Source organism: Anomaloglossus baeobatrachus, chromosome 1 (assembly GCF_048569485.1).
Source record: "Anomaloglossus baeobatrachus isolate aAnoBae1 chromosome 1, aAnoBae1.hap1, whole genome shotgun sequence".
NCBI lineage: Eukaryota > Metazoa > Chordata > Amphibia > Anura > Aromobatidae > Anomaloglossus > Anomaloglossus baeobatrachus.
The window spans coordinates 745,716,429-745,740,206 of record NC_134353.1 but is presented as its reverse complement, the minus strand read 5'-3'; the positions used below and the strand labels follow the sequence as shown (position 1 = coordinate 745,740,206).

Sequence of the window (23,778 nt, the reverse complement as noted above, 5' to 3'; positions counted from 1 at the left end):
GACATGGGATGATACTGCCAGATAGAGGGGGTGTTTATAGCTCAATGTGACAGTGTGGATGCAAGAATACCCAAATGGGGTAAGGTGGGAACCCCTTGATTACGTATGCTGCCTCAGTATGATTTCTGTAGGGAAGATTTGGCTGTCATTTATAATAATGGAAGCTCTGGGTGGTACTACTTTAAGGGGTGCGGAGCAGGATGTCACTACTAAGGGGTGGGGAGGTGGGATGTGGTGCTCGTTCCTCTCTCAAAGCTGAATGTGGCTCTCCAGGTAAGAAAGATTGGGGACCACTCGTCTAAACTATGATAGGGCAGACTTGGAAAACCTCAATGGGGTTTTTCTTTTTATTTTCGTGTGACAAGTAAATCACTAATGAAACACTGATGGGTAAAAAAAACTGACACTCACTGAAAATCTGTACTTTTTATTTACTTATTCATGTTTGGGGTATGTGCCCACATATTATGTTTTGGCAATAAAAACGCAGCAAAAAAAGTGCGTTTGTTTTTGTTTTTCCATTAATTTTTTTTTCTTAGCCATGGCGATCGCGGGGTCCCTGCGCTGTATCCCCACCGGGTCTCCAGCTGATGATACAGACGGGACCCTGCTCACTGCACTGCCAGGAGCGGTACCTGCCCCACTCCCATCAGTTTAACCCCCTGAATGCTGTGATCAGTGCAATCACAGGATTCAGGAGGCAGGGAAAGGGATCGCTTGCCTCTCCCTGGCGATCGGGTCCCTGTAACACAGGGGTGGGGAACCTTTTTTCTGCCAGGGGCCATTTGGAAATTTCTACCACACTTCAGGGGCCGCACAAAAAATAAACTTGAAAATTACTCTAATATGTTTGATCAAACAATTCACTGTGGCGGCTGGAGCTTCTACTCTTTGGTGCAGCTGTGATGTTAAGTGATATTGATCTTGTTGCTTCTCACAACTGCTTTTCCAGAATTCAGTTGGCTGTGACTGCTGTATATACATCACAGGAGGGGATGGGGGCATATACATCTTAGGGGAGGTTTTGGAAGCAATATAGATCACTGGGGAGGCGGGGGGCATAGACATGACTAGAGAGAATGGGGTGATAGACATCAACTGAGATGCTAAAGGCAAATACATAACTGAGGAGGGCTGGGAGGAATATACATCATTAGCAAAGTTGCGGGGCATAGACGTGGCTGTTTGCATAGACCTCACTGGAGGGGTACATGCATCACTAGTGATATATACATCATTGTTGGGAGGCATAAACATTGCAGGGGAGGGCTGGGAGGCATACACATCACTAGGGAAGCAGCGGGGCATAGAAATCACTGGGCAAGACAGGCATCACTGGGGATATATACAGCACTCGGGTGCACAGACATAGCTGGGGGGCACAAACATTGCTGGGGGCATAGACTTAGCTGGGGGAGCACAGGCAGATCGAGGAAGCTGGAGGCAGACAGACCGACCGACAGACCTGGAGGAGGCTGGAGGCAGATAGACCGAAAGACCTGAAGGAGGCCGGAGGCAGACAGACGGACCTGAAGGAGGCTGGAGGCAGACAGACTGGCCTGGGGAAGGCTGTGGGCACAGAGAGCGCTTCTGCTGCCGCCGGGGACCGCTGCGGGCACAGTAGGACCTGTGACATAATGGGGGCAATTGCTCTTCTTCTGCTGGACTGGAGCGTACCTCGCGCCTACCCCGCCTACAAAGTATGTCCTCACGCTAGCCAGTGCCAGCGTGGGGACGTAGTCCTTCGGTATAGGAATTGTAGCGTTCAGCATTGAACGCGCTGTGTGGTTTTTTAAAGGGCCAGCAAGATGCGGCTGCTGCCCCAGCACTGCGGTCCCTGGGAATCTGCCCGGGGGGCGCAAAAAGTCATTGCGGGCCGCATACGGGCAGCGAGCCGGAGGTTCCCTACCCCTGCTGTAACACGATCACAGTGACACGATTGCTGCCATGGCAACTTGGGTCCTCACCATGACGACACCGGGCTACTGAGCTATGGAGAGCCTCACACACCATGCTGGATGCATGATGTGTGAGGCGAAGTGTCAGCGCTGTGAGTGCAGCACTGACAGATATACTGTAATCCACTGCAGTGATCAAGCTTTGCAGTGGATTATATCCCCAGGAAAAAAATGCAGAAAGAATTGAAATGCTGCAGATTTTTTTTTCTGCACACAAATCTGCAAGGAAAAAATCTGCGGCATGTGCACAGCAAGTCAGGATTCTCATAGACTTTGCTGGGATGTGTTTTTTCTTGCAGTATTGATTAAAATCTGCTAGAAGAAAAACTGCAAAAACACAGCGTGGGCACATAGCTGTCTTTATTCTTCCTTTACTCCCGGCCCAGGAGCTGTGGTATGATCAGACCATGTCCCTGTACGTTCAGACACGGACATTACATAGTACATAGCAGGGACACATACTGTATATAAGATTATCTCAACACAGGAAGTTTTTTGTTGTGTTTTTTTTTTTTTTTTTTTGTTTTTTTTTTTTTTAACACATCCAGTTGTGAAAATTGTTCCAAGATCTATTGATTTAAAATGAACTTTGCTTGTGGGAAAACTCATTCTCTGAGTGATGCCTTAATATGTCTGATGTCAGGCATGCCCAGCCACGACTATTGTCTTCCTTGCTTTTCTTCCTCATGTATAGTATGGTGTACAAATTCCAAGCAGGAGGGGATAAAATGCTTCATATTAAGGATGCTTTAAATAATAAAAAAAAAAAAATCAGCAATTAACAAAAAAAAAATGTAAAGTGAATAAACAAAAAAAGAAATCCAAATAAAATCAACATTTAGTGTGACCATCCTTTGCCTTAAAAACAGCTTTGCTTCTTTTAGATACACTTGCTAGTCAGGGAGTATGTGGCATTGCCACACAGACATTGGTGGACACCGCGTCATACCCAGCTATGCCAGTTGCCACGCTACTATACTTTGAGGACTCTCTGCACACTGATGAAGGTTTTTTGACCGAAACATCTGTGCTGGTCCTACAACTTCTTCACAATAAAAACCACTATTCACATTGATCGTCAGTGCCAAGTTTCTACATCTACTTGAGACGGTTTTGGATCCTACTTGTGCCCCCCCAGAAGTGCAGAGTGTATCGACTTAGGAAGGTGAGTATAAGACAGGGTGCAGGGGACTTTCATTTAAAGCACCACACCAGTGGTGTAATAACAAAAAAATGCTGGAGTGGTGCTGTAACCCCTTAACGACCCTTGACGTACTGGGTACGTCATGGTGACATGGTGCTAAATGACCCAGGACGTACCCAGTACGTCATGGCGAAATCGCGGCCCCGGAGCCCCGGTGAGTGCAGTCGGTTTACAAAAACCTTCGGGGAGGAGGGGACCTCTGCCTGACCTCAGGAGGGGTGGTGCCTCCTCCCCGGACCTACGGAGGCTGTGATTGGCTGAGCGGTGTTCGTCAGCCAGTCACAGCCACTGTAATATATCAGCCATTGAAAATGGCTGGAACATTAAAATCCAGCCCTGATCAGTGCAGCTGTAGCACTGGCCCTTGGCTGGAGCTGGGTGATCGGTGCTTCACCCGCCCCCAGCTCTGATTAGAGAGATCGGCCTTGTGACCGATCTCTCCAATCACCGTGGACCTGGGGCCGGTGACTACTCCCCTCCGCTTTACTCCGTCCGTGGAAGCCGAGGGGAGCGATCCCTGCAAGTGCCCTGGTAAGCCCCTGACCCCGATCTTCTGCCACCGCCGCCGATTTGCTGCCACCGCCGCCGATCTCCTCTATCTGCTGCAGCCGCCTCCATCTGCCACCGCTCTCCCCCATCAGCCGCTGCCCCCCTCCGTGATCTCCTGCCCGCTCTCTCCCATCCTCATCTGCTGCCCCCTTCACCATCTCCCACCCTGTGCAATCTGCCTCCGGCCTCCGCCATCTCACGTGCCCGATCTGCCGCCCGCCTCCGCATTCTCACCCTTCCCGATCTGCTGCCCCCTCCCCCATCTCATCCTCCCCAATTTGCTATCCCCTCTCCCATCTCACCCTCCCCGATCTGCTACCCCCTCCCCCATCTCACCCTCCCCGATCTGCTGCCCGCTCTCCCTCATCAGCTGCTGCCCCCCTCCCTGTTCTGCTGCCCCCTCTCTCGCCCTCCCTGATCTGCTGCCTGCTCTCTCCCATCCTTTTCATCTGCTGCCCCCTCCACCACCTCTCACCCTGATCTGCTGCCCGCCCTCTGCCATCCTCCACCGCTCTTCCATCCGCTGCACCTTCTCACATCCTCCGCCGCGCCCTCTCCCATCCTCCGCCAATCTTTTTTTTCATCCCACCTAGTCCCCCCCTTTTTGCAGCACATCCGTGCGTGCGTCCTGAATTTTTTCCTGTAAACTAAGAAAGAAATACAAATAAACTTAGTTTAGGGCCAGTAAAATTATACTGTAGTAATCGGCAACTACAGTATTTTTTACTGAATATTGTAAGGGTCAGCTCACTGCCACACGTGAGAGCAATGCACGAGTCTCACATTGCATCATCCGGCACGGTCGCTCTCTTCCAGACAGCAGTGGGCGGCTGTGTTGGATGATGCGATGCGAGATTCGTGCATCGCTCTCACGTGTGGCACTTACCATAGTGTCAGTTGCAGGCGCTCATTATTTTATTTTTTTACTGACGTCCGTATTTCTTTTTCGCTCCTAATTGGGAGACCCAGACAATTGGGTGTATAGCTATTGCCTCCGGAGGCCACACAAAGTATTACACTTAAAAGTGTAAGGCCCCTCCCCTTCTGGCTATACACCCCCAGTGGGATCACTGGCTCACCAGTTTTGTGCTTTGTGCGAAGGAGGCAACACATCCACGCATAGCTCCACTGTTTAGTCAGCAGCAGCTGCTGACTATGTCGGATGGAAGAAAAGAGGGCCCATACAGGGCTCCCAGCATGCTCCCTTCTCACCCCACTTCATGTCGGAGGTGTTTGTTAAGGTTGAGGTACCCATTGCGGGTACGGAGGCTGGAGCCCACATGCTGCTTCCTTCCCCATCCCTTTTTACAGGGCTCTGGGTGAAGTGGGATTCTATCGGTCTCCAGGCACTGAGACCGTGCTCCATCCACAGCCCCTGGTATCTGCTGGACATGGAGCGGAGTATCTTCAGGGACATGGCCCTGCTACATGGAGGTACTCTGTGTCCCTGTGGGGACCGCGCAGACACACGGCAGCACTGCTGGGTGTGTTAGTGCGCCAGGGACAGCGGCGCTGTCCGCACTAGTGCCATCGCACACCACAGCGTTGCTGGGTGTGTTAGTGTATTGGGTGACTACTGCGCTAACCGCCGCTGCCACTTTTATTTAAGGCGCCGCTGGGATTTGTGGTGCGCCGGGGACTTCCGCGCCGGCCAGCACTGATATGCCGGCCGCGCTTATTAACTCGAGTCCCCGGCTTCTGGGCCTAGTCTCCCTTCGTTACCGCCCACAGGCCTGACAGTCAGGGTAGGGGCGTGACGCTGCATAGCACAGCAGCGCTGAGAGCTGGAGTATGTTTTGCATACTCCACCCCTCTCACTGTGTGCACTGTGAAACCGGATTCCCGCACTTTCTCAGGCACGCCCACGGCTTCCTTCTCTACAAGGACGCCGGCAGCCATTAGTGTCAGTTTCTGTACAATACAGAGACAAGTGTGGAAGACCCTGGCATTCTGATAGTCACACAATCGCTGCAACAGGCGTTAAGCAGCACCTGTGGTGCTAACCCCACTAGTGCAGAAGTGCACTTATAGATATGCTTGTACTATATACATTGCACTGTTTGGTCGCACGTTGTATATACCCTCCTGGATTGTGCGGAGGAGTTATCAGCATATTCTCTGTGTAAAACAAAGGTGCAGAACCACATGTTTTTCTATGCAGCCGGTACAGCATGTACGGCTATACGGCCGGCAGGTTACATAGACCCCCATTATGTCTAACTCAGCCGGAGTCTCTGCTAATGGCCAGAGGATGAGGACGGTGTCTGCAGTATTTACTGACAGATTTTCTGAGACTATGGCTATGATACTAGAAGCCTAGCAGTCCGGACATGTCTCTCACAACATGGGCACTGTTGAATCATTGATCCATGGCCCCCCTCAGTGTGAACAACTAACAGCTCCGGGAGTGTCACACGCATCCCAGAGTCACGGCTCTGCACAGACGTCAGTCCCAGACAGCCTAAGCGGGCTCACTATGAGCGGCCCTCGGTTTCATCAGGGTCCTAGCAGAAGGACTCTCTGTGTAATGAGGCGGAAGTAGCGGCTCAGGATTCTGATCCTGAGACCGCTCTCAATCTGGATACACCTAATGGTGACGCCATAGTGGATAATCTTATAGCGTCCATCAATAGAATGTTGGTTATTTCTCACCCAGCTCCTCCAGTGGAGGAGTCAGCTTCACGTATTTTTCTGGACCACTCTGCCTTCAGAGAGGCAGTCCAGGAACACCACACTTATCCAGATATGCGCTTCTCCAAACGGCTTAGGATACACGTTATCCCTGCCCCCTGACGTGGTCAAGGACTGGACCCAGTGTCCCAAGCGGCATCCTCCAATCTCCAGGCTTGTAGCTAGATCCATAGTTGCAGTGGGAGATGGAGCTGCACTTAAAGATGCCACTGACAGACAGATGGATCTCTGGTCTAAATCCATCTATGAGACTGTCGGCGCACCGTTGGCCCCAGCATTCTCACCCTTGGGGCACTCCAAGCTATTTCAGCTTGTCTTACACAGATTGACACGGTTACACGTACATCTGTGCCGCAGGTGGCATCCTTAACCTCTCAAATGTCTGCATTTGTTTCTTACGCGATTCAGGTTGCCCTAGACTCTGCGAACCGTACGGCAGTAGCCTACGCTGCTCCGTGTTTTTAAGCAGAGCCTGGTCTGCTCGTTAAGTGAATGGAAGGCAGATTCTGCTTCCAAAAAAGGTTGCTTAACCAGTTGCCTTTTTCTGCTGACCGACTGTTTGGTGAGCGTTTGGATGTAACCATTAAACAGTCCAGGGGTAAGGATTCATCCTTTCCTCAGCCCGGACACAACAAACCCCAACAGAGCAGGAGGCAGTCGTGGTTTCGGTCTTTTCGAGGCTCGGGCAGGTCCCATTTTTCCTCGTCCAATGTGGACTCAAAAGGATCAGAGGAGCTCAGATTCTTGGCGGGCTCAGTCACGCCCAAAAAAGAGACAGTCTGAAAACCCGCTTCCAAGGCGGCTTCCTCATGACTTGCGGCCTCCTCTCTCCGCATCCTCGGTCGGTAGCAGGCTCACCCGCCTTGGCGATATTTAGCTGCCATAGGTCAATGACCGTTGGGTGTGAGACATTCTGTCTCACGGGTACAGGATAGAGCTCACTTCTCGTCCTCCAACTCGATTCTTCAGAACTTCTCCACCTCCCGGCCGAGCCGCTGCTCTTCTGCAAACAGGGTGCACTCTATAGGCAGAAAGAGTGATGACCCCCGTTCCTCTTCAGGTACAAGGTCACGGTTTTTACCCCAAATTATTTGCGGTGCCTATAAGAACGGGCCGTTCCGTCCCGTTCTGGATCTAAAACTGCTCAGCAAGCTCGTGGACACCAGGCGGTTCCGGATGGAATCCCTCCGCCATGTCATCGCCTCAATGTCCCAAGGAGATTTCCTAGCATCATTAGGCATCAAGGATGCTTATCCACACGTGCCGATTGATCCAGAGCACTAGCGTTTCTACGCTTCGTTATAGCAGACGAACACCTTCTGTTCGTAGCTCTACCTTCCGGCTAGCGACAGTCCCACTGGTCTTCGCCAAGGTCAGGGCAGCAGTAGTCACAGTCCTGCACTCTCAGGGTCACTCTGTGATCCCATATTTAGACGATCTACTTGTCAAGGCACTCTCTTAGGAAACATGCCGACACTGCCCGAACGTTGCGCTGGAGACTCTCTAGAGTGTTGGGTGGATCATCAACTTTTTGAAGTCAGATCCGACCCCGACCCTATCGCTAACATATCTAGGCATGGAGTTTCATACTCTCTCAGCGATAGTGAAGCTTCCGCTAGACAAACAGCATTCACTACGGGCTGCAATCTCTTCTTTAAGAACCAGTCGCACACATTGAGACGCCTCATGCACTTCCTACGTAAGATGGTAGCAATGGAGGCAGTTCTTTTCGCGCAGTTTCATCTGCGTCCACTACAATGTGACATTCTCCGCCAATGGGACGGGGAGTCGACCTCCCTCAACAGAGTCGTCTTTCTTTCTCAGGCGGCCAAGGAATCTCTACGGTGGTGGCTTCTTCCCACCTCATGGTCAAAAAGAAGGTCCTTCCTATCCCCATCCTGGGCGATAGTTACGACAGACGCGAGTCTATCAGGGTGGGGAGCAGTTTTTCTCCACCACAGCGCTCAGGGTACGTGGACTCAGCAAGAGTCCACCCTTCAGATCAATGTTCTTGAACACAGAGCAGTGTATCTTGCCCTACAAACCTTCCAACAGCAGCTGGACAGCAAGCAAATCCGACTTCAGTCGGACAACTCCACAGCGGTGGCATACATCAACCACCAAGGAAGAACGCGCAACCGGCAAGCCTTCCAGGAAGTCCGGCAGGTTCTGATGTGGGTGGAAGACACGGCATCCACCATATCCACAGTTCACATCCCAGGCGTGGAAAACTAGGAAGCTGACTTCCTAAGTCGCCGGGGTGTGGCCGAAAGGGTATGGTCTCTTCACCCGGACGGGTTTCAGGAGATCTGGCGCCGCTGACAGAGGCCGGACGTCGATCTAATGGCGTCACGGCACAACAACAATGTGCCAGCTTCATGGCACGGTTTCACAATCATCGAGCTCTGGCGACAGACGCCTTAGTTCAGCATTGGTCGCAGTTCCAGCTACCTTATGTGCCACCTCTGGCATTGTTGCCCAGAGTGCTGCGCTAGATCAGGACCGACTGCGGCCGCGCCATCCTCGTCGCTACAGATTGGCCGAGGATGTTGTGGTTCCCGGTTCTGTGGTGCCTCACGGTAGGCTAACCGGGGGCACTACCAGACCAATCAGACTGGCTGTCTCAAGGGCCATTCTTCCATTTGAATTCTACGGCCCTCAACCTGATGGTGTGGCATTGAGTCCTGGAACCTAGTGTCGTCAGGATTACCTCAGGACGTGGTTGCCACCATGAGACAGGCTAGCATACCAACGTCCGCCAAGATTGACCACAGGACGTGGAAGATATTCTTATCTCGGTGCTCGGCGCAGGGTGTTTCTCCCTGGCCGGTTGCATCGTCTATGTTTCCTTCCTTCCTGCAATCTAGGTTGGAAAAAGGGTTGTCGCTCAGTTCCCTTTAGGGACAAGTCTCAGCGCTATCTGTATTTTTTCAGAAACGACTTCCTCAGGTACGCACGTTCCTACGGGGAGTTTGTCGTCTCAGCACTCCGTACAGGCGGCCGTTAGAGCCCTGGGATCTGAACAAGGTTCTAATTGCTCTCCAGATGCCGCCTTTCGAGCCTTTGAAAGAGGTCTCCCTTCCCGCTTTTCTCGGGAAGTGGCCTTCTAGTAACGGTCTCGTCTCTTAGGAGAGTTTCCGAGCTAGCAACGCTCTCATACAAATCTCCCTTCCTGGTCCTTCACCAGGACAGGGTAGTTCTGCGTCCGATTCCGGAATTTCTCCCTAAGGTGGTATCCCACTTTCATATCAATCAGGATATCACCTCACCTTCTTTGTGTCCTCGTCCAGTCCATCAATTTCAGAAGGATTTGCATCTGGGTTCTGGTGAGAGCACTCAGGTTCTACTTCCCGCATGGCGCTCCTGCGCCACCCGGATGCACTCTTTGTCCTTGTCGCTGGTCGGCGTAACCAGTCGCAAGCTTCTGAATCCACCCTGGCTCGGGGGATCGAGGAACCAATTCTTGAAACCTACAGTTCTACTGGGCTTCTGGTTCTCTCAAGGCTGAAGGCCCATTCTACCAGAGCCGTGGGTGCATCCTGGGCATTACGGCACCAGGCTACGGCTCAGCAGGTGTGTCAGGCACCTACCTGAATGAGTCTGCATACTTTTACCAAGCATTTTCAGGTGCATACCTACGCTTCGGCAGACGCCAGCCTAGGTAGATAAGTCCTTCAGGCGGCGATTGCCCACCTGTAGGAAAGGGCTGTTTGACGGCCCTATCACGAGGTATTCTTTTACCCACCCAGGGACTGCTTTTGGACGTCCCAATTGTCTGGGTCTCCCAATTAGGAGCGAAAAAGAAGAAGGGAATTTTGTTTACTTACCGTAAATTCCTTTTCTTCTAGCTCCAATTGGGAGACCCAGCACCCGCCCTGTTTTCTCGGGGTTTTTCTGTTTTTTCGGGTACACATGTTGTTCATGTGGTATGGTTCAGTTCTCCGATGTTTCCTCGGATTGAATTGGTCTTTAAACCAGTTATTGGCTTTCCTCCTTCTTGCTTTGGCACTAAAACTGGTGAGCCAGTGATCCCACTGGGGGTGTATAGCCAGAAGGGGAGGGGCCTTACACTTTTAAGTGTAATACTTTGTGTGGCCTCCGGAGGCAATAGCTATACACCCAATTGTCTGGGTCTCCCAATTGGAGCTAGAAGAAAAGGAATTTACGGTAAGTAAACAAAATTCCCTTCTTTTTATTTCGCCAAACTAATTTTTTTGTATGGGGGGGTGTCTAGTTTCCAAAATGGGGTCTCATGTGGGGGAGCTCCATTGTGTAGGCCCCTCAGGGAGTCTCCTAATGCAACATGGCGTCCGCTAATAATTCCAACCAATTTTGCTGTGAAATGGTGCTCTTTCTCTTCTGAGCCCCGCCGTGCACCCAAACAATTGATTTCCACCACATATGAGGTATCTGCGCACTCAGGAGAAATTGCACAATACGTTTTTTGGTGCATTTTTTCCTGATACCCTTGTAAAAAAAAGCTACCTGTTTGAAAAAACAATTTTGTGGTAAAAAAAAAATATATATTTTCACGGCTGAACATTACAAACGTTTGTGAAGCCTCCAGGGGTTCATAGTGCTCACTAAACAGCTAGATAAATTCCATGAGGGGTCTAGTTTCCAAAATGGGGTCAATTGTGGGGGAGCTCCATTGTTTAGGCACCTCAGGGGGGTCTCCAAACGCAACATGGCGTCCACTAATAATTCCAACCAATTTTGCTGTGAAATGGCGCTCATTCTCTTCTGAGCCCCGCCGTGCACCCAAACAATTGATTTCCACCACATATGAGGTATCTGCGTACTCAGGAGAAAATGGACAATACATTTTATGGTGCATTTTTTCCTGATACACTTGTGAAAAAAAGCTACCTAGTTTAAGCAACAGTTTTGTGGTAAAAAAAATTTTTTTTTTTCTTTTCACGACTCAACGTTATAAACGTCTGTGAAGCCCCCAGGGGTTCAAAGTGCACATCAAACATCTAGAAAAATTATTTGAGGGCTCTAGTTTCCAAAATGGGGTCACTTGTGGGGGAGCTCCATTGTTTAGGCACCTCAGGGGGTCTTCAAACCCGACATGGCGTCCGCTAATGAGTGCAGCTAATTTTGCACTCAAAAATTCAAATGGCGCTCCTTGCCTTCCGAGCCATGCCATGTGCCCAAACATTTGATTTCCACCACATATGAGGTATCTGCGTACTCAGGAGAAAATGCACAATACATTTTATGGTGCATTTTTCCTGATACCCTTGTGAAAATGCTACATTTTATGGCTAAAGTAACATTTTTGTGTAAAAAAGTAAAATTTTCATTTCTTTTTCGCTCCTAATTGGGAGACCCAGACAGTGGGTGTATAGCTACTGCCTCTGGAGGCCGCACAAAGAACTACACTTAAAAGTGTAAGGCCCCTCCCCTTCTGGCTATACACCCTCCCGTAGGAGTACGGATTCCTCAGTTTTAGCTTTGTGCGCAGGAGGTCAGACACGCACGCATAGCTCCATTGTTTTTAGTCAGCAGCAGCTGCTGACTATGTCGGATGGAAGAAAAGAGGGCCCATACAGGGCTCCCAGCATGCTCCCTTCTCACCCCACTGTATGTCGGAGGTGTTTGTAAGGTTGAGGTACCCATTGCGGGTACGGCGGCAGGAGCCCACATGCTGATTCCTTCCCCATCCCTTTTTACAGGGCTCTGGGTGAAGTGGGATTTACTGGTCTCCAGGCACTGAGACCGTGCTCCATCTACAGCCCCTGGAGAAGATGCTGGATGGAGCGGAGTACATCAGGGACATGGCCCTGCTTCCTCAAGGTACTCTGTGTCCCCGTGCATTTGGCGCTCACACCGCAGCATGCTGGGTGTTGTAGTGCGCCGGGGACATCAGCGCTGCGGCGCTTGTGCCATGGCCTCATTCAGCTTCGCTGAAGCAGGCACACTTCTGGGAATCGGTCGCGCCGGCCGCTGGGACTGCGGCGCGGCTGGCACTTGTGGTGCGCCGGGGACTTCAGCGCGGGCCGCGCTTTTACGGCGGCCGCGCTGATAACTCGAGTCCCCGGCTTTTGCGGCCTGCTTCCGTTCGTTCCCGCCCCCAGACCTGCCAGTCAGGAGAGGGGCGGGACGCTGGTCAGTGCATCAGCGCCGAGGGCTGGAGTCGTTTTTACATACTCCAGCCCTCACAATCGGCACAGAGGGGACACTGTTTCCCGCACTTTTGTTTAGGAACTCCCACGGACCGCCCCTCTCCACAGACGCCGGCAGCCATTCCTGCTGACACGCTGAGCTGCAGAGGGGAGCCGGGGAGACCCAGACAAGGAATTCTGCGCCTCTTACCCGCTATTCAGCGGGCGGTAAGCAGCCCTCAGGGCTCACCCCCTCTTGTGCCAGTAGTATTCTTAGTATTTTGTTTCTACAAATACTTTGTATTGCATAGCGCTGGTCGCCCTTTGGCTATAGACTCTCTCACATTGCAGAGAGCCAGCAGCATGTCGTCCGTAAAACGCAAGGGTGCCAAGGCACAGACATTATATGCTTCCTGCACCGCATGTGGGACTTTTCTACCGGCAGGCTCCACGGACCCCCATTGTGTGCAGTGCTCGGCCCCTGCGGCGCTTGCACAGTCGGGACCTCTGCTGGACGTGACCCAGGGTGTACCACCTGTGAATGCTGTCCAGGTGACAGGAACTGAGTTTGCAGCTTTTGCTGACAGAATGTCTCTCACTATGTCACAAATTCTTGACACATTGCGAGCTAGGCCTGTACTTCAGGCCACGGACACTGTGCAATCATTGCCCCCTGGTCCACCTCAGCTGAATTACCTCCAAGCTCCGGGACGGGCACATACACCTCAGGGTGAAGACTCTGACTCGGACGATGGCCCCGGGCAGCCTAAGCGGGCTCGCTATGACGGGCCTTCACATTCATCTCAATGGTCAGGATCCCAGCGAGATGAATCTATGGGTGATGAGGCGGACGTAACTGATCAGGATTCTGATCCTGGGACCGCTCTCAATCTAGATACACCAGATGGTGACGCCATAGTTAATGATCTTATATTTAACATCAATAAGATGTTAAATATTTCCCCACCAGCTCCTCTTGTAGAGGAGTCAGCTTCGCAGCACGAGAGAATCCATTTCAGATACCCTAAGCGTACATTAAGCACTTTTCTGGACCACGCTGACTTTAGAGACGCAATCCAGAAACCCCACGCTTATCCTGAAAGGCGTTTTTCTAAACGGCTTAAAGATACACGCTATCCTTTTCCCCCTGAGGTGGTCAAGGGTTGGACCCAGTGTCCAAAAGTGGATCCTCCAATTTCCAGGCTTGCAGCTAGATCCTTGGTTGCAGTTGAAGATGGAGCGGCACTTAAAGATGCCACTGACAGGCAGATGGAGCTCTGGCTGAAATCCATCTATGAAGCGATTGGAGCGTCGTTAGCGCCATCTTTTGCGGCCGTATGGGCACTCCAAGCTATCTCAGCCGGGCTTGCGCAAGTCGACTCAGTCACACGTGCATTTGCCCCGCAGGTAGCACCATTGACCTCGCAAATGGCGGCATTCGCGTCGTACGCGATTAATGCTGTTCTTGACGCTACAAGCCGCACGGCAGTGGCGTCAGCCAACTCCGTTGTTTTGCGTAGGGCCCTGTGGTTGAGACATTGGAAGGCAGATTCTCATTCCAAGAAGTGCTTAACCAATTTGCCTTTTTCTCGTGACCGATTGTTTGGAGAGCGTTTGGATGAAATCATCAAACACTCCAAGGGTAAGGACTCATCCTTACCGCAACACAGACAAAACAAACCCCAACAGAGGAAGGGTCAGTCTGGTTATCGGTCCTTTCGAGGACCGGGCAGGTCCCAATTCGCCTCGTCAAAAAAGACTCAAAAAGACCAGAGACGCTCAGATTCTTGGAGGTCTCAGTCACGCCCAAAAAGGACAGCCGGAGGAACCGTTGCCAAGACGGCGTCCTCCTGACTTGCAGTCTCCGATTCCCACACCCGCGGTCGGTGGGAGGCTTTCCCACTTTGGCGACATTTGGCTGTCACGCGTCAAAGACCGTTGGGTGAGGGATATTCTGTCTCACGGGTACAGGATAGAGTTCAGTTCTCGTCCGCCAACTCGTTTCTTCAGAACTTCTCCACCACCAGACCGAGCCGATGCTCTGTTGCAGGCGGTGGCCGCTCTAAAGGCGGAAGGAGTGGTGACCTCCGTCCCTCTTCAGGAACAAGGTCACGGTTTTTACTCCAATCTGTTTGTGGTCCCAAAAAAGGACGGATCGTATCGACCCGTCCTGGATCTAAAGTTGCTCAACAGACACGTAAAAGTCAGGAGGTTCCGGATGGAATCCCTACGCTCCGTCATAGCCTCAATGTCTCAAGGAGATTTTCTAGCATCAATAGATATCAAAGATGCGTATCTCCACGTGCCGATTGCACCAGAGCATCAGCGTTTCCTACGCTTCGTCATACACGACGAACACCTGCAGTTCGTAGCGTTACCTTTCGGTCTGGCAACAGCCCCCCGGGTCTTCACCAAAGTCATGGCAGCAGTAGTAGCTGTTCTGCACTCGCAGGGTCACTCGGTCATCCCGTATCTAGACGACCTGCTTATAAAGGCACCCTCTCAAGAGGCATGCCAGCACAGTCTGAAGGTGGCACTAGACACTCTCCAGAGTTTCGGGTGGATTATCAACTTTCCAAAGTCTCATCTAACCCCGACCCAATCTCTGACTTATCTTGGCATGGAGTTTCATACTCTCTCAGCGATAGTGAAGCTTCCACTGGACAAGCAGTGCTCGCTACGGACTGGAGTGCAATCTCTCCTTCAGAGCCAGTCGCACTCACTGAGGCGCCTCATGCATTTCCTAGGAAAGATGGTAGCAGCAATGGAGGCAGTCCCGTTCGCGCAGTTTCATCTGCGCCCTCTACAATGGGACATTCTACGCCAATGGGATGGGAAATCGACGTCCCTCGACAGGACTGTCTCCCTCTCTCAGACTGCCAAGGACTCTCTGCGTTGGTGGCTTCTCCCCACCTCATTGTCACAGGGAAAGTCGTTCCTTCCCCCGTCCTGGGCAGTGGTCACGACGGATGCGAGCCTATCAGGGTGGGGAGCGGTGTTTCTCCACCACAGGGCTCAGGGGACGTGGACTCAGGAAGAGTCCACCCTGCAGATCAATGTTCTGGAAATCAGAGCAATCTATCTTGCCCTGCGAGCCTTCCAACAATGGCTGGAAGGCAAGCAGATTCGGATCCAGTCGGACAATTCCACGGCGGTGGCGTACATCAACCACCAAGGGGGAACACGCAGTCGCCAAGCTTTTCAAGAAGTCCAGCGGATTTTGACGTGGGTGGAAAGCAGAGCGTCCACCATATCCGCAGTTCACATCCCAGGCGTGGAAAACTGGGAAGCAGACTTTCTCAGTCGCCAGGGCATGGACGCAGGAGAATGGTCCCTTCACCCGGACGTGTTTCAGCAGATCTGTTGCCGCTGGGGGACGCCGGACGTCGATCTGATGGCGTCACGGCACAACAACAAGGTCCCAGTTTTCATGGCACGGTCTCACGATCACCGAGCACTGGCGGCAGACGCCTTGGTTCAGGATTGGTCGCAATTCCGACTCCCCTATGTGTTCCCACCTCTAGCATTGTTACCCAGAGTTCTCCGGAAAATCAGGTCCGACTGCCATCGAGCCATACTCGTCGCTCCAGATTGGCCAAGAAGGTCGTGGTACCCGGATCTGTGGCATCTCACGGTAGGCCAACCGTGGACACTACCAGACCGTCCAGATTTGCTGTCTCAAGGGCCGTTTTTCCATCTGAATTCTGCGGCCCTGAACCTGACTGTGTGGCCATTGAGTCCTGGATCCTAGCGGCCTCAGGTTTATCTCATGAAGTTGTTGCCACAATGAGACAGGCTAGAAAACCATCCTCAGCTAAGATCTATCACAGGACGTGGAAGATATTCTTAGCGTGGTGCTTGGCTCAAGGGTTTTCTCCCTGGCCATTTGCATTGCCAATTTTTCTTTCCTTCCTGCAGTCTGGGTTGGAAAAAGGTTTGTCGCTTAGCTCTCTTAAGGGTCAAGTCTCCGCGCTATCCGTATTCTTTCAGAAGCGCTTGGCACGGCTTTCTAAAGTACGCACGTTTCTCCAAGGAGTTTCTCATATCGTTCCTCCTTACAGACGGCCATTGGAACCCTGGGATTTGAACAAGGTTCTCATTGCTCTCCAGAAGCCGCCTTTCGAGCCTTTGAAAGAGGTTTCCCTTTCTCGGCTTTCACAAAAGGTAGTTTTTCTTGTGGCGGTCACGTCTCTTCGAAGAGTGTCCGAGCTAGCGGCGTTATCTTGCAAATCTCCCTTCCTGGTGTTTCACCAAGACAAGGTAGTACTGCGTCCAATTCCAGAGTTTTCTCCCAAGGTGGTTTCTTCCTTTCATCTCAATCAGGATATCACTTTGCCATCTTTGTGTCCGCATCCAGTTCACCAATTTGAAAAGGGTTTACATCTGTTGGACCTGGTGAGAGCACTCAGGATTTACATTTCTCGCACGGCGTCTCTACGCCGTTCTGATGCGCTCTTTGTCCTAGTCGCTGGTCAGCATAAGGGATCGCAAGCTTCCAAATCCACCCTGGCGCGGTGGATCAAGGAACCAATTCTTCACACATACCGTTCTGCTGGGCTTCCGATTCCATCTGGACTGAAGGCCCATTCTACCAGAGCCGTGGGTGCGTCCTGGGCATTGCGGCATCAGGCTACGGCTCAGCAAGTGTGCCAGGCGGCTACCTGGTCGAGTCTGCACACGTTTACCAAACACTATCAAGTGCATACCTACGCTTCGGCAGATGCCAGCCTAGGTAGACAGGTCCTTCAGGCGGCGGTGGCCCACCTGTAGGAAGAGGCTGTCTGACAGCCCGTTCATGTGGTATCTTTTTACCCACCCAGGGACTGCTTTTGGACGTCCCACTGTCTGGGTCTCCCAATTAGGAGCGAAAAAGAAGAAGGGAATTTTGTTTACTTACCGTAAATTCCTTTTCTTCTAGCTCCAATTGGGAGACCCAGCACCCGCCCTATTTGTTCTTAGGGTTTCGTTTTTCGGGTGCACATGTTGTTCATGTTGTTTCTTAAGTTCTCCGATCTTGTTATCGGATTGAATTTGTTTTTGAAACTGTTATTGGCTTTCCTCCTTCTTGCTTTGGTACTAAAACTGAGGAATCCGTACTCCTACGGGAGGGTGTATAGCCAGAAGGGGAGGGGCCTTACACTTTTAAGTGTAGTTCTTTGTGCGGCCTCCAGAGGCAGTAGCTATACACCCACTGTCTGGGTCTCCCAATTGGAGCTAGAAGAAAAGGAATTTACGGTAAGTAAACAAAATTCCCTTCTTTTTCCTTCTACATTGCTTTGGTTGCTGTGAAGCTCCTAAAGGGTTAATAAACTTCTTGGATGTGGTTTTGAGCAGAGTGAGGGGTGCAGATTCTAAAATGGGGTCACTTTTGGGTATTTTCTGTTTTTCTGTTCTGTTTAGGTTTCTCAAATCACTCCAAATGTGATGTGGTACCTAAAAAAAAAAAAAAAATTTTTGGGGCAAATTTTGTTGGAAAAATGAGAAATTGCTGATTAACTTTGAATCCTTCTAACTTCCTAATGGAAAAAAAATTTGTTTAAAAAATTCCGCTGGTGTAAAGCAGACAAGTGGGAAATGTTATTTAGTAACTATTTTGTGTGACATATCTCTCAGATTTATGGGCATAACATTTCAAATTTTGAAAATTGTGAAATTTTCGCAAATAAACACAAAATATATCGGCCTAAATTTACCACTGACATGAAGTACAATATGTCACGAAAAAACAATGTTAGAATCGCCAGGATCCGTTCTAGCGTTCCAGAGTTATAACCTGTCAAAGTGACACTGGTAAAAATTGCAAAAAATGGCCGGGTCTTGAAGGTGAAAACAGGCTAGGGGCTGAAGGGGTTAATTGGGATGCCTTGAAATGATTTTATTGCTGCATCTGCTTGTGAACTGCATCACCGCTGCAGCCAGTCAAAAAAAAAAACCCCAAACAAGCGGAGCAGTAATGGCGATGCATTGCTGGGCCTAGGGAGGGGGAGTTTGGCATTTTTAACATCCTCAAGATCATGCAGCAATAAAAATTAATCCCGACCAACCCCTTTAGGAAATCCTATTCCTGGAAAAATAATAGTTTTCACAATAAACATTTTATTTGGAAAATGAAGATTCTTTAACTTTTCTTTTTGTGTTTTTTTTTTTTTGTTTTTTGTTTTTTTTTTTTGTTTTTTCTCTCACCAATTTAGTTACTTCAGGGCAAAATTCTCAGTCATCAGTTGAAAGCTCACTAAATAATTCAGATAAGACGGAAACGCAGAGCTCTGCTGATAAAGAGATCGCTACAGAGACCTCCAAAAACTCTCAGGTAATGTCCATTGATGAACCGACAAGATGAATGTACTGTTACTGAGAGGCACTGATCTAAACTTGCAGCTATGTGGACATGTTTTTTTACATTGGCTCAAACATGTCGGCATAGATTTTTCACATTGGCTAAAAACGTGGGTATATTTGGAAAACAATTTCTGCCGTTTGGCTTATAGTTGTGCTAAGACTTTAATTTTAAGGGCACACACTTGGGTCATTTGGGATAATGCACCCGATCTGCAAAGTGGCAAACACTGGCATTTGACTATGGCTGTATGCATGCGCTGCAGATTTTGTCGCACTTTTTTCTTTGTCGCTCCATTGGGAGACCCAGACAATTGGGTGTATAGCTTATGCCTCCGGAGGCCACACAAAGTATTACACTTAAAAGTGTAAACCCCTCCCCTCTGCCTATACACCCCCCGTGCATCACGGGCTCCTCAGTTTTTATGCTTTGTGCGAAGGAGGCTGACATCCACGCATAGCTCCACAGCTTAGTCAGCAGCAGCTGCTGACTAGGTCAGATGGAAGAAAAGAGGGCCCATATCAGGGCCCCCAGCATGCTCCCTTCTCACCCCACTCTGGTCGGCGGTGTTGTTAAGGTTGAGGTACCCATTGCAAGTACATAGGCAGGAGCCACATGCTGTTTTCCTTCCCCATCCCTTAAGGGCTCTGGGTGAAGTGGGATCCTGATCGGTCTCCAGGCACGGGGACCATGCTCCCTCCGCAGCCCCTGGGGAATCTGCTAGACAGGAGCCGGGTATCGTCAGGGACAAGGCCCTGCTACTGTGAGGTACTCTGTGTCCCCGTGGGGACCGCGCATGGAGCGCTTGTGCCATACACACTGCAGCACTGCTGGGTGTGTTAGTGCGCCGGGACTACCGCGCCGACCGCGCTTATTTGCCGGCCGCGCTTATAACTTTAGTCCTCGGCTTTTGCGGCCTAGTATCGCATATTCCCGCCCACAGGCCTGCCAGTCAGGGGAAGGGCAGGACGCTGCACAGGACGTCAGCGCTGAGGGCTGGAGCATACTTTAGTATCCTCCTCCCCCCTCACTCAGTTCAGTGGGGCACTAGATTCCCGCACTTTCTTGGGCACGCCCACGGTCCCCTCCTCCCCACAGAACGCCGGCAGCCATTCCTGTCAGCGCTTCGGACGCTGGAGAGGAGAGACAACACAGGGAGACCCAGGCAGGGAATCTGGTGATCACACAACCGCTCTGAGCGGTCGGTAAGCAGCACCTCTGGTGCTGGCCCCACTGAGTACCGAAGTGTGTATATATATATATATAGGCTTATAGGCTATAAATTTGCACTGTACGGTCGCACTGTTGATTTTTGGCTATATACCCTCCTGGATTGTACTCAGAGGAGACAACAGCATGTCGTCCGCAAAAAGCAAGGGTGCCAAAGCACAGGCTTACTTTGCAACCTGTACCTCATGTGCGGCTATACTACCGGCAGGTTCCACTGACCCTCATTGTGTGCAATGCTCGGCCCCTGTGGCACTTACTCAGCCGGAGCCTCTGCTACTGGTGGCCCAGGTGGAACCACCTGCTACCACTGTCCAGGTGACAGGGACGGAGTTTGCAGTTTTTGCTGACAAACTGTCTGAGAGTATGGATAAATGGTCTGCTAAGATACTAGAAGCCTTACAGTCCAGACCGGTGATTCAGGCCCCGGGCACTGTTCAATCTTTGACCCCAGGCCCCCCTCAATTGGAACAGCAAAGTGCTCCTGGGGTGACCCATAGGTCCCAGGGTGAGGTCTCTGACACGGACCGCAGTCCCAGGCCGCCTAAGCGGGCTCGCTGGGAAATTCACTCGACTTCATCACACTGTTCAGGGTCTCAGCAGGAGGACTCTGGAAGATGAAGCGGAGGTAGCAGATCAGGATTCTGATCCTGAAGCCGCTCTCAACCTAGATACACCTGAAGGTGACGCCATAGTGAATGACCTTATAGCGACCATCAATCAGGTGTTGGATATTTCTCCCCCAGCTCCTACAATTGAGGAGTCAGCTTCTCAGGAGAAATTCCGTTTCAGGTTTCCCAAGCGAACATTGAGTACGTTTCTGGATCACTCTGACTTCAGAGAGGCAGTCCAGAAAAACCGAGATTGTCCAGATAAGCGTTTTTCCAAGCGCCTTAAGGATACACGTTATCCCTTCCCCCCTGATGTTGTCAAGGGCTGGACTCAGTGTCCTAAGGTGGATCCTCCAATCTCCAGACTGGCGGCTAGATCCATAGTTGCAGTGGAAGATGGGGCTTCACTCAAAGATGCCACTGACAGACAGATGGAACTATGGTTGAAATCCATCTATGAAGCTATCGGCGCGTCTTTTGCTCCAGCATTCGCAGCCGTATGGGCACTCCAAGCTATCTCAGCTTGTCAGGCGCAGATTAATACAGTCACACGTACATCTGCTCCGCAAGTGGTGTCCTTAACCTCTCAGGCGTCGGCGTTTGCGTCCTACGCCATTAATGCTATCCTGGACTCTGCGAGCCGTACGGCGGTAGCATCCGCCAATTCGGTGGTAGTCCGCAGGGCCATGTGGCTACGTGAATGGAAGGCAGACTCTGCTTCCAAAAAGTTCTTAACCGGTTTGCCATTGTCTGGCGACCGCCTGTTTGGTGAGCGATTGGATGAAATCATTAAACAATCTAAGGGAAAGGACTCATCCATACCCCAGTCCAAACCAAACAGACCTCAACCACGGAAGGTACAATCGAGGTTTCGGTCCTTTCGGACCGCGGGCAGGTCTCAATTCTCCTCGTCCAAAAGGCCTCAGAAAGATCAGAGGAACTCTGATTCATGGCGGTCTAAGTCACGTCCTAAAAAGACCGCCGGAGGAACCGCTCCCAAAGCGGCCTCCTCATGACTTTCGGCCTCTTCAAACCGCATCCTCGGTCGGTGGCAGGCTCTCCCGCTTTTGCGACGCCTGGCTGCCACAGGTAAAAGACCGATGGGTGAGAGACATTCTATCTCAAGGTTACAGGATAGAGTTCAGCTCTCGTCCTCCGACTCGTTTCTTCAGAACATCTCCGCCCCCCGAGAGAGCCGATGCTCTTCTGCAGGCGGTGTGCACTCTGAAGGCGGAAGGAGTGGTGATCCCTGTTCCTCTTCAGCAACGTGGTCACGGTTTTTACTCCAACTTGTTCGTGGTGCCGAAAAAGGACGGATCCTTCCGTCCTGTTCTGGACCTAAAACTGCTCAACAAGCATGTAAAAACCAGGCGGTTCCGGATGGAATCGCTCCGCTCCGTCATCGCCTCAATGTCCCAAGGAGATTTCCTGGCATCAATCGACAACAAAGATGCTTATCTCCACGTACCGATTGCACCAGAGCATCAGCGCTTCCTGCGTTTCGCCATAGGGGTCGAACACCTTCAGTTCGTGGCACTGCCTTTTGGCCTGGCGACAGCCCCACGGGTCTTCACCAAGGTCATGGCAACAGTGGTGGCAATCCTACACTCTCAGGGACACTCGGTGATCCCTTACTTAGACGATCTGCTTGTCAAGGCACCCTCTCAAGGGGCATGCCAACACAGCCTGAACATTGCTCTGGAGAATCTCCAGAGTTTCGGGTGGATCATCAATTTTCCAAAGTCAAATCTGACACCGGCCCAATCACTGACATATCTTGGCATGGAGTTTCATACTCTCTCAGCGATAGTGAAGCTTCCGCTGGACAAACAGCGTTCACTACAGACAGGGGTGCAATCTCTCCTTCAAGGCCAGTCACACCCCCTGAGGCGCCTCATGCACTTCCTAGGGAAGATGGTAGCAGCAATGGAGGCAGTTCCTTTTGCGCAGTTTCATCTGCGTCCACTTCAATGGGACATTCTCCGCAAATGGGACAGGAAGTCGACGTCCCTCGACAGGAACGTCTCCCTTTCGCGGGCAGCCAAGGCTTCCCTTCAGTGATGGCTTCTCCCCACTTCTCTGTCGAAGGGGAAATCCTTCCTGCCCCCATCCTGGGCGGTGGTCACGACGGACGCGAGCCTGTCAGGGTGGGGAGCGGTCTTTCTCCACCACAGGGCTCAGGGTACTTGGACTCAGACAGAGTCCTCCCTTCAGATCAACGTTCTGGAGATAAGGGCAGTGTATCTTGCCCTAAAGGCGTTCCAGCCGTGGCTGGAAGGCAAACAGATCCGAATTCAGTCGGACAACTCCACAGCGGTGGCATACATCAACCACCAAGGCGGAACACGCAGTCGGCAAGCCTTCCAGGAAGTCCGGCGGATTCTGCTGTGGGTGGAAGCCACAGCCTCCACCATATCCGCAGTTCACATCCCGGGCGTAGAAAACTGGGAAGCAGACTTTCTCAGTCGCCAGGGCATGGACGCAGGGGAATGGTCCCTTCACCCGGACGTGTTTCAGGAGATCTGTTGCCGCTGGGGCATGCCGGACGTCGACCTAATGGCATCCCGGCACAACAACAAGGTCCCGACATTCATGGCACGGTCTCAAGATCAGAGCTCTGGCGGCAGACGCTTTAGTTCAGGATTGGTCGCATTTTCAACTCCCCTATGTGTTTCCTCCTCTGGCACTGTTGCCCAGAGTGTTACGCAAGATCAGGTCCGACTTCCGCCGCGCCATCCTCGTCGCTCCAGACTGGCCGAGGAGGTCGTGGTACCCGGATCTGTGGCATCTCACGGTCGGCCAACCGTGGGCACTACCAGACCGACCAGACTTGCTGTCTCAAGGGCCGTTTTTCCATCTGAATTCTGCGGCCCTCAACCTGACTGTGTGGCCATTGAGTCCTGGATCCTAGCGTCTTCAGGGTTATCTCAAGAGGTCATTGCCACTATGAGACAGGCTAGGAAACCAACGTCCGCCAAGATCTACCACAGGACGTGGAAGATATTCTTTTCTTCGGCGCTCCATTGGGAGACCCAGACGATTGGGTGTATAGCACTGCCTCCGGAGGCTACACAAAGCATTACACTAAAAA

At 51.4% G+C, this 23,778-nt stretch overlaps 1 protein-coding gene across 3 annotated transcripts in view; it reads left to right on the top strand.

Annotated features, from left to right (window-relative positions):
* Positions 1–23,778, top strand: part of BCL7A (BAF chromatin remodeling complex subunit BCL7A) — a 72,841-nt gene that overhangs the window by 28,738 nt on the left and 20,325 nt on the right. For all 3 annotated transcript variants that reach the window (XM_075323296.1, XM_075323315.1, XM_075323305.1), the window contains one exon: positions 18,704–18,822. In XM_075323296.1, the coding sequence (XP_075179411.1) occupies positions 18,704–18,822 (119 nt within the window). The remainder of the gene's footprint in view (positions 1–18,703; positions 18,823–23,778) is intronic.